This window comes from Festucalex cinctus, chromosome 18 (genome assembly GCF_051991245.1).
Source record: "Festucalex cinctus isolate MCC-2025b chromosome 18, RoL_Fcin_1.0, whole genome shotgun sequence".
Classification (NCBI taxonomy): domain Eukaryota; kingdom Metazoa; phylum Chordata; class Actinopteri; order Syngnathiformes; family Syngnathidae; genus Festucalex; species Festucalex cinctus.
Genome location: NC_135428.1, coordinates 1,861,531 through 1,873,836, shown reverse-complemented (window position 1 = coordinate 1,873,836; position 12,306 = coordinate 1,861,531). Strand labels below are relative to the sequence as shown.

Below are 12,306 nucleotides of genomic sequence, written 5' to 3'. Positions count from 1 at the left end.
TAATCCATCGCACTTCTTGAAGTGCACCCGTGCAACGCCGATCATTTCACCTTTAAAAAAGCTGCCGTAACGTGTTTTCCGTTCGGATGTCGTCCGCTATCCTCTGTGCTACATCACCGCACGCCACACACAGCAAAGGGGAAAAACGGCCCCGCCCTCGCCCGCATCCGGCGACACAAGCCGGGGCTAATAACATCAAGTTAAACATTTGAAGACCACTTCCTGGTTCACCAGCTGAATTTGTTGTTTCTTTCAGACCGTGATGCGGAAAACGGCAAGCTTTCGACATCAAACCACATGTTAGAAGCTAAATTATTAAATTATAAAAAAAGAGAACTAAAAAATTGAGGCAGACGAATGCGCTTTAATTTTGAGTTATCAAGGTATTTCCGGTTTAAAACAGAAAAATGCTGGAACTTGATGAACGCAAGGTGCCTTTACAAGGTACCCTTCCAACTGATATGAGCAGAGGCATAAACAGTGTTTATAAAACTCATGATGCGAATTATACGCACAGACAGTATGTTTGGATTTATGCCTTCAATTGAATGTGTGAATCAGTTCATTTGAAATCTTAAAACCAGGTTGGGAAGTAGTTTTGTGTAAATATCTCTACCCCCCCCACAACACCGCCGATTTTTTTTTTTTATTTATGCAGTCGGATAAATAATACGTGTATGCTCATTATATGTAATTTTGAGATGTAGCTATTTGTGTTCACATTTACAAATCATAGATTTATTGTCTCGAGGACCACTGTAAGTAACTGCTTTGATGTTATTAAAATGTTTATTTACAATATATGCGTCATCATTTTTCGGCCTATTCCTGATGCCAGAATATTGTTTTGATTTCCGCTTCATAGTCCTACTTTTCCCTTGTTATTTTATGTTTGCTAAGATGATCTTCTAACATAAAATTGCACGTTTTTTTGTGTGTGTATGAATTGTAAAACGTTTTACAAAGCCCATATGCAATTATCATAATCTCTGCTAATCTGAAAATGCACTTTCTCTTCTCTCAGACAGATGGTGCTGCCTTTACAGAAACGGACATTTCCAGTCTTAAAAAAAAAACAAAAAAACTTGCCCTTTGCCACAGAGAGTTACAAAAAGAGCCTTTTGCTTACAGTGTATGTATGCTCATGCTTGAATATTCTTTCTGAGCAGTCCATGGCTTGCAGGATCAAAGATCAGATGTGGTATGATACGGCAAGGCTGATTTGTCAAATCCCAGATTGAGTATCTGAGATAAGGCCGTCAACCATGATGAAAGCGGGGCGAGACTTTGGACCGGCTTCACTGGCTCCTTTTTCTTCCCACCAGTTGCGCTTCTGTCTTTCCTCGGAGCAATATGAAGATTGATTTTGCCCCCATCGGCGTGCCCCTCCACAGGAGACTGCAGACCGTCGCGGTGCTGCAGTGGGTTTTCTCCTTCCTCGGCTTAGGTGAGCGCATTTGAATTAAATGTATGGCCAGCCGTGTGCATTCGAGGCACCAGGAAGTGAGAATTAATAGCACGGCATGATTTGAATATACAAGTCTGATGCTGTTTTTTTTTTTTTTGTAGTTGACACTGATTCAGTTCAAACGTGTTGTGCAACTACAGTAAACTTAAATTTCTTCCACCAAAGTAAGTCAACTGTTCACCTTTGTGTCCAAGAGAGGGAGCCAAACAGAACCTGAATAAGAAAGCATTCTGAGTTACAATTTATGCATATTTGTCGATTGACCTATTTGCAATTTAGAACTCAGCTTTTTTTTTTTTTCCTCTTCTGTTTTTGTGCTGGGGCTGAAGTAATGAAAGTATTGTTTTGTCACCATCTTGCCAAGGAAGTGAGGAACAATTGAGAACTTCATTTCGACCACATATGTCTGTGGCTGACTAACGTGTCAACTTTCAAGCAAAACATATTTGTCATATTTTAATCGAAAATTTATACCCACATTTGATCTTGTAACAGACATTACTCACCTTTTTCCTCTCAGATTTCTTCTCAATATAAATTGAAAGATGGGTGTGCAAGTAACGACCAATCACAGCTCACCTTTTTTTTCTGGGTTTGGTCATGTGACCTTTTCATGCCGAGCCTTTATGCTGCATTCGAGGATGGTCGGAAGTCGGATATATCCGAGTTGGGTTTTTCCCTGAAAGCATTCGAGGCGAAAGTAAACAACCAAAATGGCGGATAAGTGATAAATTGTTTTTTATTTTGGTCCTCAAAACTCATTTTGACCTCCAGAAAAATTACCTTTTTTGCAATTTTGCTTCATGTATTTTATGGTTTTGATCTTTTTTCAGGGAGATTGCGGCATACCGTCACAATTGTGTTACGTGAAGTTAAGTCGAATATTTATGAATGAAGAACGAAAGAAGAAGTTTTATACTCAAGTAAATTGTGTTTTGCCATTCAGAGTGACGTCACATTGTAATCCGCCGGTGAAGTCGGTCGGGGTCCTTGGTTTTTTTTCTTCCGACTTCACAAGTGGAATTTCCGAGTTCCTATACAACTCGGAAAAGTCCGACTTGCGCAATCACTCCAAGCAGAACCTTCTGATGTCCTACTTGCGCCATGTTGTTCACCATTCTGCCTGAATGTGCGACTTGATGCTATTTTTGGACGACTTCAAATGCTGACACGATGTTGACATCAAGAGCATCGGTGGCAGTTTTATGAGTATGTTCAACCGTCTGCCGACACCAACGTATGTCTTCCTCCTCCCCTCAGCGCCCACGTGCATCTTCCTGTTCTTCTACCTGCTGTTCACGCGTTACTGGTTGATCAGCGTGCTCTATTCGGTCTGGTGGTTCTTTGACTATGACACTCCCGGACGCGGAGGTCGCAGGGTGCCTTACTTGTGCGGGATCAAAGTGTGGGACTACATGCGGGATTACTTCCCCATCAAGGTGAGATGCTGAAGAATAAAATACAAATAATAATAATAATAAAAAACAGCTTGGATTGATCTCATCTCCAATCAAGTGTCCCCATCTACGTGCTTGGCAGCAAGCGGACCACTGATGTCCGCTTTTGGCCTGCACGCCGTGTGTCGGTGGTTACGGTGTATAGGTGGCGATTTTCCCAACTTCCATCGCTTGATATCGTCACTGTCACATGATCACAATGATCAAAACCATCAACAGCAGTTCAGATTCAATATTCATTTAACTCATTCACTCGCCGCCATTTTCACATTTCGCAATCCCGTTCGCTCCCGGCGGTTTTACTGGATTTTGACTGATTTTGCAAGGCCCACAGAATATTGTGTTCGATTGCTATAAAAACATGGAACCTACCAAAAGAAAGATTAAAGTCTCTTCTTTCATCAGGGAAAAAAAAAGTATGTTTCTATCTTTTCCCGTTTTGCAGCAATTAGCATTAGAAGAGAGCTAAGTTTCATCAGTTTTCACAAATCGATTTAAAATTGTAAGTAATTGAGCTTTTTTTCTATATGGCCCTGGTTGATCTCCTTTGCTCTGCTGCCATCTGCTGGCCGTTTGTGTAATAACTACCATTTCTGCAACCGTTCTTTGCAGTTGAGAGGCTGCATCAAAGTCTTCTGCATGCTTTAGCATAAAAAAAAACAAACAAACAAAAACGTATAAATACGTCTTTGGGACACTTAGAATATATAAAAAAAACGTATTTATACATTATTGGGAGCAAATGAGTTAATAACATGACAAAACATTGCAAGAAAATACATAATACTCACCAGGAGGTTTTGAAATGAAAAAGTCGAACTTGGTTTGGTCTGAAAAATTGTGCACTACTTGACAACTCGGGGTGTGAATTGCCGAGTACCTGACGATTCGATTCGTATCACGATTCACAGGTCACGATTCGATACCGATTAATCCCGATACGAATTTACAAGTCGATTGTTGTGATTTTTTTCATTCAAATTTAGAAAATACTAATCAGTAAACTTGTAGAGTGTAAGATTTGTATGAAAATGTATTATTTATTGATCTGAAATTTCAGTCTAATACAGGTTGTAATCTGTTTCATGTTTGAACAGCATTAAAATAAAATATGAAGGCTTAATGTTCCGTTCATATAACATTCTTCCATGCTTAAAGTGTGAACTCTAACCCCAAGTAAGACGTTTTGTTGAATATTTTTCCATTAAAAATGGAAGTTTAAAAATCGATTCAGCCGCCTATTGAATCGATTCGAGAATTGTGCGATGTAGTATCGCGATATATTGCCGAATCGATTTTTTTTAACACCGCTATGTGTAGTACCGCGAGTGACAGTAAAATTGTACTAGTTAACAATAAATACACTAGGAGTAACATGCACAATAGGCTACAACAACACAGTTATTTGTCAGAATGTTTGACACAATCCACTCCAGGTGTTGACTGGCTACATCATTTACGTCGCAGTTTGACATCAGTTTGTCTGGAGTCGTATTTTAGGTGGGATGGGCCCAAACTCCATATTTTGTCAGTTTGAAGTGAAGTGGGATGACGCTATGTGCAGTTACTACACAACTGTCTTTCCTTTTCAACGCTGTCCTGGCGGTTTTCCACCGACTTGACAGCCAACCGTCGCCGAGATCGAATTTCACTCGCGAGAGGAAGTCTGCTATTGATCTCCATCTCTCATTCTTCACCTTCACGTGAAGTGAAATAAGACGAGTGCATTTAAATATTTCCCACATTTACTTTTAGTGTTCGGGGCCAGTTCACCTTTCTTCGTGAGGCACTTGGGTCTGATGGAATGTTATCATTTAATTAACAAGGTCATGTTTTATTTGTCTTTGTATGATATTGTGCCCTGAACATATTGCAAGGAAAGATACACGTGACGTCATCTTCACCGGGTCCTGACACAAAATTGGCCTGCAAAAATCCTTCCTCGTTTAGCCTGTTGTCTCCCTCTTGTGGTCAAGCACTAATAGTGCATATATATCATTCTTGCAGTTTACAGCCGTTGAGGAAATGGAGCGACACTAATCGTACGTTTTAAAATTAGAATCTTGACACTAAATGCACTTTGTGAGACGTTTTGGGAGAGCATAAAGTTAAATCTGGAAAACAAATCCAATAGGTTTTTTGTATTGTTCTTAAAGCATCACACTGTACAGTATCTCTCACATATGATAAAAGCTCTGTAAAAGAAAAAGGAATGACATACTATTATATTCATTCTATATATTTATATATAGTCCTGGAACTTATCTGGCACGATTTCTACATTATGGAATAAAATAACGTGCCAGTCGGAATGTCCAACATTTAGGAAATCATCTCTAATTTTTCCAGCATTTAAACCGCCGACATTCGATGATCCATGTGTTATTTGCAGTGTCATCTGACTTATGTGCAAAAGAGAAGGAGTGTTCTTTTCAATTCATTTCATTGGTGTCTTTCAACCACCGTTTCTAATGATCAGGTTGGACGAAAGCAGCTGATGTGTGATGACTAAAGACTTCTTTTGAGAGGGAGAAAAAATAATGGAGAGATTGTTCACAGAGCTTTTCTCTGCATATTGGAAATGAAGAAAAAGCCCATTAACTGTGCCTTCTTTATTTTTGTTGTAGTTATTTAGTTAAACATGAACAAACATACACGCTACATCTTGCCTAGTATCAAAATATGAAATGGTAAGTCTGCCAATTTAAAGTCAAAATGTTGTGTGCAGTGTGGTATTTGGTCATCTTAGACTGCAGGATACAGAAATTAATAATAGTACAAAAATATATATATACGGTACTTAATGGCCAAAATCATTGCCACCATCTGAAAAAACATACTTTTGTTCTATTTTCAATTAAGAGAGTATGGTGATATGTCTTCACTTTATAATTATACATATTTAAAGATACAGAAGCGTAGAGATGCCAATGTGGAGTAAACATTTTTGACTATACTCGCAAATACGTTCGAAAATAATCGCAAATACGTTCGGACATAATCGCAAATACGTTGGAACATAATCGCAAATATGTTGGAACATAATCGCAAATACGTTGGAACATAATCGCAAATACGTTGGAACATAATCGCAAATATGTTCGGACATAATCGCAAATACGTTGGAACATAATCGCAAATACGTTGGAACATAATCGCAAATACGTTCGGACATAATCGCAAATATGTTCGGACATAATCGCAAATACGTTGGAACATAATCGCAAATACGTTGGAACATAATCGCAAATACGTTGGAACATAATCGCAAATACGTTGGAACATAATCGCAAATACGTTGGAACATAATCGCAAATACGTTGGAACATAATCGCAAATACGTTGGAACATAATCGCAAATACGTTCAGACATAATTGCAAATATGTTGGAACATAATCGCAAATACGTTGGAACATAATCGCAAATACGTTTGAAAGTAATCGCAAATACCTTCGAACTTACTCGCAAATACGTTGGAACATGTTTGTTTTTCAAAAATTTCTTTTGCAGTATTCCAGTTACTTCACAAAGATTGGGGAATATCCTAATAAACATGATTGGACAATATTTTTTTCCTGGTAGTCAGGAGGATATAGTACCATGTACCGTTTAAATGGCACCATCACTGACTTAGATATACAGTACAATCTATTGAAATTCAATACAAAGATGGCAAACATGATGAGATAAAATAATAATAATAATAATACAAAAAAGCTAGATAGCAAATAGTAAGATTTTAAGTTGCTTCCAGTCACCTTCAAGACAGTCCTTGGTCGGGACGTCAGAGATTTCATTGCTACGACAAACTCAAAAAGTCTAAATGCCTAACGTTGGATCTTTTGTTTATAAACAACATCGGGATCAGTTAGTGGAACTCAAACCAATGATGAACCCAGATTGAGGCCACTTGCTCATGCCAGACAACACAAACAATGTCGAACTAAACCAACACATCAGCTCGGAAATCTTTCGACAGGAAAACAGCTGAAAAAAAAAACTGGGATTAAGCATTCGAATGATTGGAGAATACGGAAGGTATCAAATAAACAAAACGCAACAGCCACACGTGCTCTGTTGTACAGTTGTCCGCTAAATTCACGTATAAAGCGCTCCAAAATACTGTATGTGTATGTTTGAATTTTTCTCCCCAGATGGTGAAGACGGCCGAACTGGACCCTCGCCACAACTACATTCTGGGCTTCCACCCGCACGGAGTCCTGGTGGCGGGAGCCTTTGCCAACTTCTGCACGTACTCCACAGGATTCAAGCAACTATTTCCGGGCCTCACCAACTACCTGCTCATGCTGCCTCTTTGGTTCCGAGCACCATTCTTCAGAGATTACATCATGTGCGCAGGTTTGCGCCGCCGTTTCAATTGACTTTCCATTACGGATGCATCAACACTGTGTCTGTACTCCGACTTGAAAAAAATAATGATAATAATTTGGGTACCATTTACTACCCTAACATATATAGCAAATGTTACGTGACCAAACACGGAAAACCAACGAGCCGTGATTGGTTTATAACCTGCGCCCCGAGTACCCGTGATGTTGTTTTCAGTCGACAGGAAGTGTCAAAATGGCCGCCCTGAGATGGATAAAGACGGATGGATTTTGTTGCTTAATTCATTTTCCACTAAAGGAGATATTAATCAGAACGCCGTATTTGTATTCTTTCATCAGGGGGGGAAAAAAAAAAAAAAGTACATTTCTATCCGTTTCCGTTTTGCAGCAATTAGCATTAGAATATAGCAAAGTTTCATCGTTATTTACATTCCTGTTGAAAACAATGACAAAAAGAGCTTGTTGCAACATGGCCCTGGCTGATCTCTTATACTCTGCTGACACCTGCTCGCCGTTTTCTTTTTTTGTAATAACTATGATTGCTTGAAGCCACCGCTTCAGGTCAGAAGCGGCATCAACGTTTTCTGTATGTTCTAGCATTAAACCAAAAAAAAAAAAAAAAATCCTAACCCCTTGATTTTCCCTGAATTTAATCAATTGAATTTTGTGCGATTATGCCAATGTTTCATATAACGTCATACAAGACAGTCGAATAGTTGTACATAGAGACACGACAGAAGATCAACATACTCAAAATGAATCGGTTGCCGCTTGTTTGCATGGGGACATTCCACATTCGAGGTCCCACTATATTAATTTCATGAATATTTTCACTTCATTATCACACATTACGCATTTACCTCTTGCCGCAGGTTTGATTCCATCTGATAAGGAGAGCGCCAGTTATCCGCTCCGGCAGAGAGGAGGCGGAAACGCTGTTGTGATTGCCGTTGGTGGCGCCCCGGAGGCCCTTGACGCCCACCCGGGGACGTACAACGTCCTCCTGGCCAAGAAGAAAGGTTTCATTAAAATGGCCGTGGAGCACGGGTAAGACCACGGGGCCCGATTGGCCGAGCTTCTGTGGCTTACTGACAAGATCGCGTCAGTCTATTCATCGCATGCTCTTTTGCGGCTCGCCTGTAAACTTGTTCAACAGAGGCTTATTCAAGACGTGGAATTTCCTAGGAAGGCTTGTCATGTGATTTTGAGATCGATTGGGAATAAGCTGAAAAGCTTCGCCGTGAAACGTTTTTCCTTCCCCCTCAGAGCTCACCTGGTTCCGGTCTTCTCCTTTGGTGAGAATGAAGTGTTTGACCAAGTGGGGAACTCGAGAGGAACGTGGCTTCGAAGCGGACAGGAAAAACTGCAAAGCATCATGGGTGTCTCCCTTCCGCTCTTCCACGCTCGTGGGATTTTCCAATACTCCTTTGGTCTCATGCCATACAGAAAACCCATCCACACCATCGGTGAGTGCGCAAAACTGGACTTTGGCTGGTTCGAACTCTGGACTGCAGCGCTTGCGATGTGTGACGCCGGCCAACAGGAGGTCACTGGATGGGCTTTGGACGTTGGCCCAGCAAACTCGGCCGGCAATATCCTCGACTACTGTCACATGAATTTCCCAATTTGATGTTGGCAAAAAACTCAGAAAAGTCAGTGAACATGAGTAGTAGAAGTCTCGTTAAGTCCAGCGTGTCCCCTTGCAAAAGTATGGACGGCTTTATGTGGGGGAAATTATGCTCATTAGCCATCCATTTTCTTGGCCGCTTATTCCTCACAAGGGTCGCAAGGGGTGCTGGAGCCTATCGCAGCTGGCTCTGGGCAGTAGGCGGGGGACACCCTGGACCGGTTGCCAGCCAATCGCAGATTATGCTCATTAGCATAGGTGGTAAATGAATGACCACAAAGACAGTGTTTGTTTTTTTAGTTCAGTTTTTATTAAGTGAAGCACATTTTCGTCTCGTCTTCATCAGTTGACGAAAATGCAGATTGATTTTGTCCCAGTTATTCTTTATTAAGGAGGGCTTTAGTCTCGACGAGTCTAGTCTAGTTTCCGTCCGGTGAAAAATGTTGCCGAAAATATTTTTGTTTAGATATTAACAATAGAGGGTGGTTGACTGGTTAGCACGTCCGCCTCCCAGTACTGAGGACTCGGGTTCGAGTCCAGGCTCCGGCCTTCCTGGGTGGAGTTTGCATGTTCTCCCCGTGCCTGCGTGGGTCTTCTCCGGGTACTCCTGCCTCCTCCCACATTCCAAAGACATGCGTGGCAGGTTAATTGGGTGCTCCGAATTGTCGCTAGATGTGCTTGTGAGCGCGGATGGTTGTTTGTCTCCGTGTGCCCCGCGATTGGCTGGCAACCGGTTCAGGGTGTAACCCCGCCTACTGCCCAGAGCCAGCTGAGATCGGCTGCAGCACCCCCCGTGAATGTGGTCTCTCTGAGCCACCGTAGTGTCCTGCACTATTCTTTGACCACTAGTTGGTGCTAAGGACTACATGGTGGGGCTTAAAAAAAACAAAAAAAAAACTTCAAAAGGCAATGAACAACAAATCTTTTCAACAACAAAGAAGTTCAAAGTACATATTGTAACTTTCATTCCCCCTGTTGCAACTTGTCTGCAGTTGGACGGCCCATCAGGGTGGAAAAGAAGGAGAAGCCAACAATGGAGGAGCTCGATGCCCTTCACCAGCTGTACATGGACGAACTCAGCAATCTCTTCGAGCAGCACAAGACCAACTACGGCGTCGACAAAGACATGCACCTGAACTTTGTTTGAGCAGGACAAACGACGCATTGCTATTTATTTCTCAAAGTTGAGAAGATTCCCTTTAATTGGCTCTTTCTATTTGTCCTGGCTTGGTGCCGGAGGGTAAATAAAATGATTTTCCGATATGCAACTCTCAACTCGATGGCCATGCTTCATCCCACGTTTCAACTATGGCAGATTTATGCGTTAGCCCGATTCCTTTTCTTGGGGTCGTTTGTAAAATTACGCACAGATGACACAAGTCCGTTTCCTCACTCTCAGTTAAGGAAACCGTCTGGCTTTTGGGATTTGGTCCTTGCCAATACAGTTTCTTAAATCAGTCACAGAGTGCATTTGCTTTCATCAGTTACTGCCCTTTAAAAAAAAACAAAAAACAAAACTGTATTTCTCTGATATTTACTTGTGATACTTAATTGTACTTTAATAACTTTCTAAACTATTGTAAAACTATTGAAAAGTGTTAAACGTCTCCTTAATGTAGAAATTGGAAAAAAACTGCCTGATCTTATCAATGATTTTCAAATGTCACCATTTAGCCGATCACCGCCAATAACTAGGTTAGTGAGGCATCATCCTAGTGAGTAAACGTGTCCTGGTTATCATTTAATTGCAGAGTAGTGATTCCGGTGTTGGACCAGGTCTCCAAATGATAAGGCTGTCCTGTCCGTCGGTGAACTTTGGCAAATGCTCTTTTTTTCTTTTTTTTTTTATGAGATCTTGGCTTGAGCTGCATATTTCCAAATTGAACGTCTGTCTGACTGGACGATGCCCTGGAACTCTTTCGACACAATCTGGACAAATGCGTGTGTTTGAGTAAGAAAAATGTTGCCCAAATTAAAAAAAAAAAAAAAAAAAAAAAAAGGCAATAAAGTGTATTTATCTTAAACCAGAGAGTAATTTGTAGGAATAACACTGAAATGATTTATTTGCATGTACATAAATAATATGACGAAATGTATTTTGAATCCTAATTTTTTCGAGACACTCCTTACTAGGGATAGACCGATTATCGGCTGGGCCGATTATCGGCGCCGATATTTAGCATTTTGAGAAATATCGGCATCGGCCATTTTGACGAATCATATGGCCGATAATAGATCCATTTTTTTTTTTAAGTGTTAACTTCAGGAAACTAATTTAAATGTAAATGTTTTAAAAAAGTTTTTATTTTCATTTTTGTCGACCCTGGGAACTCTCTGCACCTTCTGTTTTTGGTTGAAATTAAAACTGAGATAAGTAAAAATTTAATACTTTGGATATTTTTAAATTTTGGAAGACTTTTATTTCGTGTAGAAAAAAAAACCCTTAAAAATATTTTACTAACCCTAAAAGTTGCTCAATAAACATATGCTTTTAAAAAAAAAAAAAAAAAAAAAAAAAAAAAAAAGATAAGAGCTGGAGTTTGTATTTTTTCCAAATTTTGATGTCCCTTTTTAGTGAAAATGAATATCAGCTCCAAATATCGGTTATCGGCATCCTTCACTACTAATAATTGGTATCGGTATCGGGCCCGAAAAAACCTTATCGGTCTATCTCTACAGTGAGTCCTTACCATCAAATAACGTGTTAGCGTTTGATCTGAACAGCTGAACAGACACTGTTGGCTATGACGCAGTACATAACTGATAAGTGTTCGGTCTCTTCTTGACTGAGCGGGTGTGAGGTCAGAGTAACAGCGTTATCGGCTTATTTTTTAAAGAAAGAGATCAAAGTGCAAAACAGCACCAATCTGATCTTGGATTTTCATGGAAAGAAAAGAAAACGTGGGCTGAACAATATGCACTCGTGAGACTGTAGAACAATTCACGATATTTGGTCCCACGACTTCTTGACGAGATGACTGCGAATGTGTTCAGTCAAAAATAATCTAACAATAAATCATCTGTATCAGTTAGAAGAGTCCTTAATACCCGAAGCCGGCTGGAATAGGCTCCAGCACCTTCGCAAGCCTTGTGCGGAGTAAGCGGTTTAGAAAATGAATGGATGGATATATTCGATTACTATTTTTGGGTCTACGATTCGATTCAGAATCGATTTTCGATTAAAAATTATTTGATTAACAAATGATTTCTGCTTCAATTTTGTGTCTTTTTCCACAAAAACAGCATGTGGCCTACAACTGCCTTTTCCCCTTCTTCTTCATTTCTAATTTAAATAAAATTGATTTTTGGATATTAAATATTGATACGATTAATAAATGAGAATCTCGATTCTTTTATGAATCTATTTTTTTGGCACACCCCTAATATATATATATATATATAGT

The 12,306-nt window shown here is 40.0% G+C and overlaps 2 protein-coding genes across 4 annotated transcripts in view; one reads left to right on the top strand and one right to left on the bottom strand.

The window, feature by feature from the left end:
- The window catches only part of map6a (microtubule-associated protein 6a), a 35,071-nt gene that overhangs the window by 21,267 nt on the left and 1,498 nt on the right, over nt 1-12,306 (bottom strand). Inside the window, exon 2 of the mRNA XM_077505391.1 lies at nt 8,136-8,278. The gene's annotated coding sequence lies outside the window, so the exon portion shown is untranslated. The remainder of the gene's footprint in view (nt 1-8,135; nt 8,279-12,306) is intronic.
- On the top strand, nt 93-11,401 carry mogat2 (monoacylglycerol O-acyltransferase 2). 3 transcript variants are annotated; one of them, XM_077505395.1, is made up of 7 exons: nt 93-299; nt 1,326-1,447; nt 2,729-2,907; nt 7,081-7,285; nt 8,148-8,322; nt 8,542-8,741; nt 9,895-11,401. In XM_077505395.1, exons 2-7 carry the CDS (start codon nt 1,354-1,356, stop codon nt 10,047-10,049), a joined length of 1,008 nt encoding a protein of 335 aa, XP_077361521.1. In that variant the 5' UTR covers nt 93-299; nt 1,326-1,353; the 3' UTR covers nt 10,050-11,401. The 3 variants fall into 3 exon arrangements, with proteins under 3 accessions (XP_077361521.1, XP_077361520.1, XP_077361519.1); XM_077505394.1 differs by having other exon boundaries at nt 93-444; XM_077505393.1 differs by having other exon boundaries at nt 93-1,201.

Bases quoted from the DNA above. Each gene is read 5' to 3' on its own strand.
- mogat2 (XM_077505393.1), top strand. From the start codon at position 1,029: ATGGTGCTGCCTTTACAGAAACGGACATTTCCAGTCTTAAAAAAAAAA. The intron at 7,286-8,147 runs GTTTGCGCCGCC...CTCTTGCCGCAG, and splicing joins AGATTACATCATGTGCGCAG to GTTTGATTCCATCTGATAAG. The intron at 8,742-9,894 runs GTGAGTGCGCAA...ACTTGTCTGCAG, and splicing joins AAAACCCATCCACACCATCG to TTGGACGGCCCATCAGGGTG.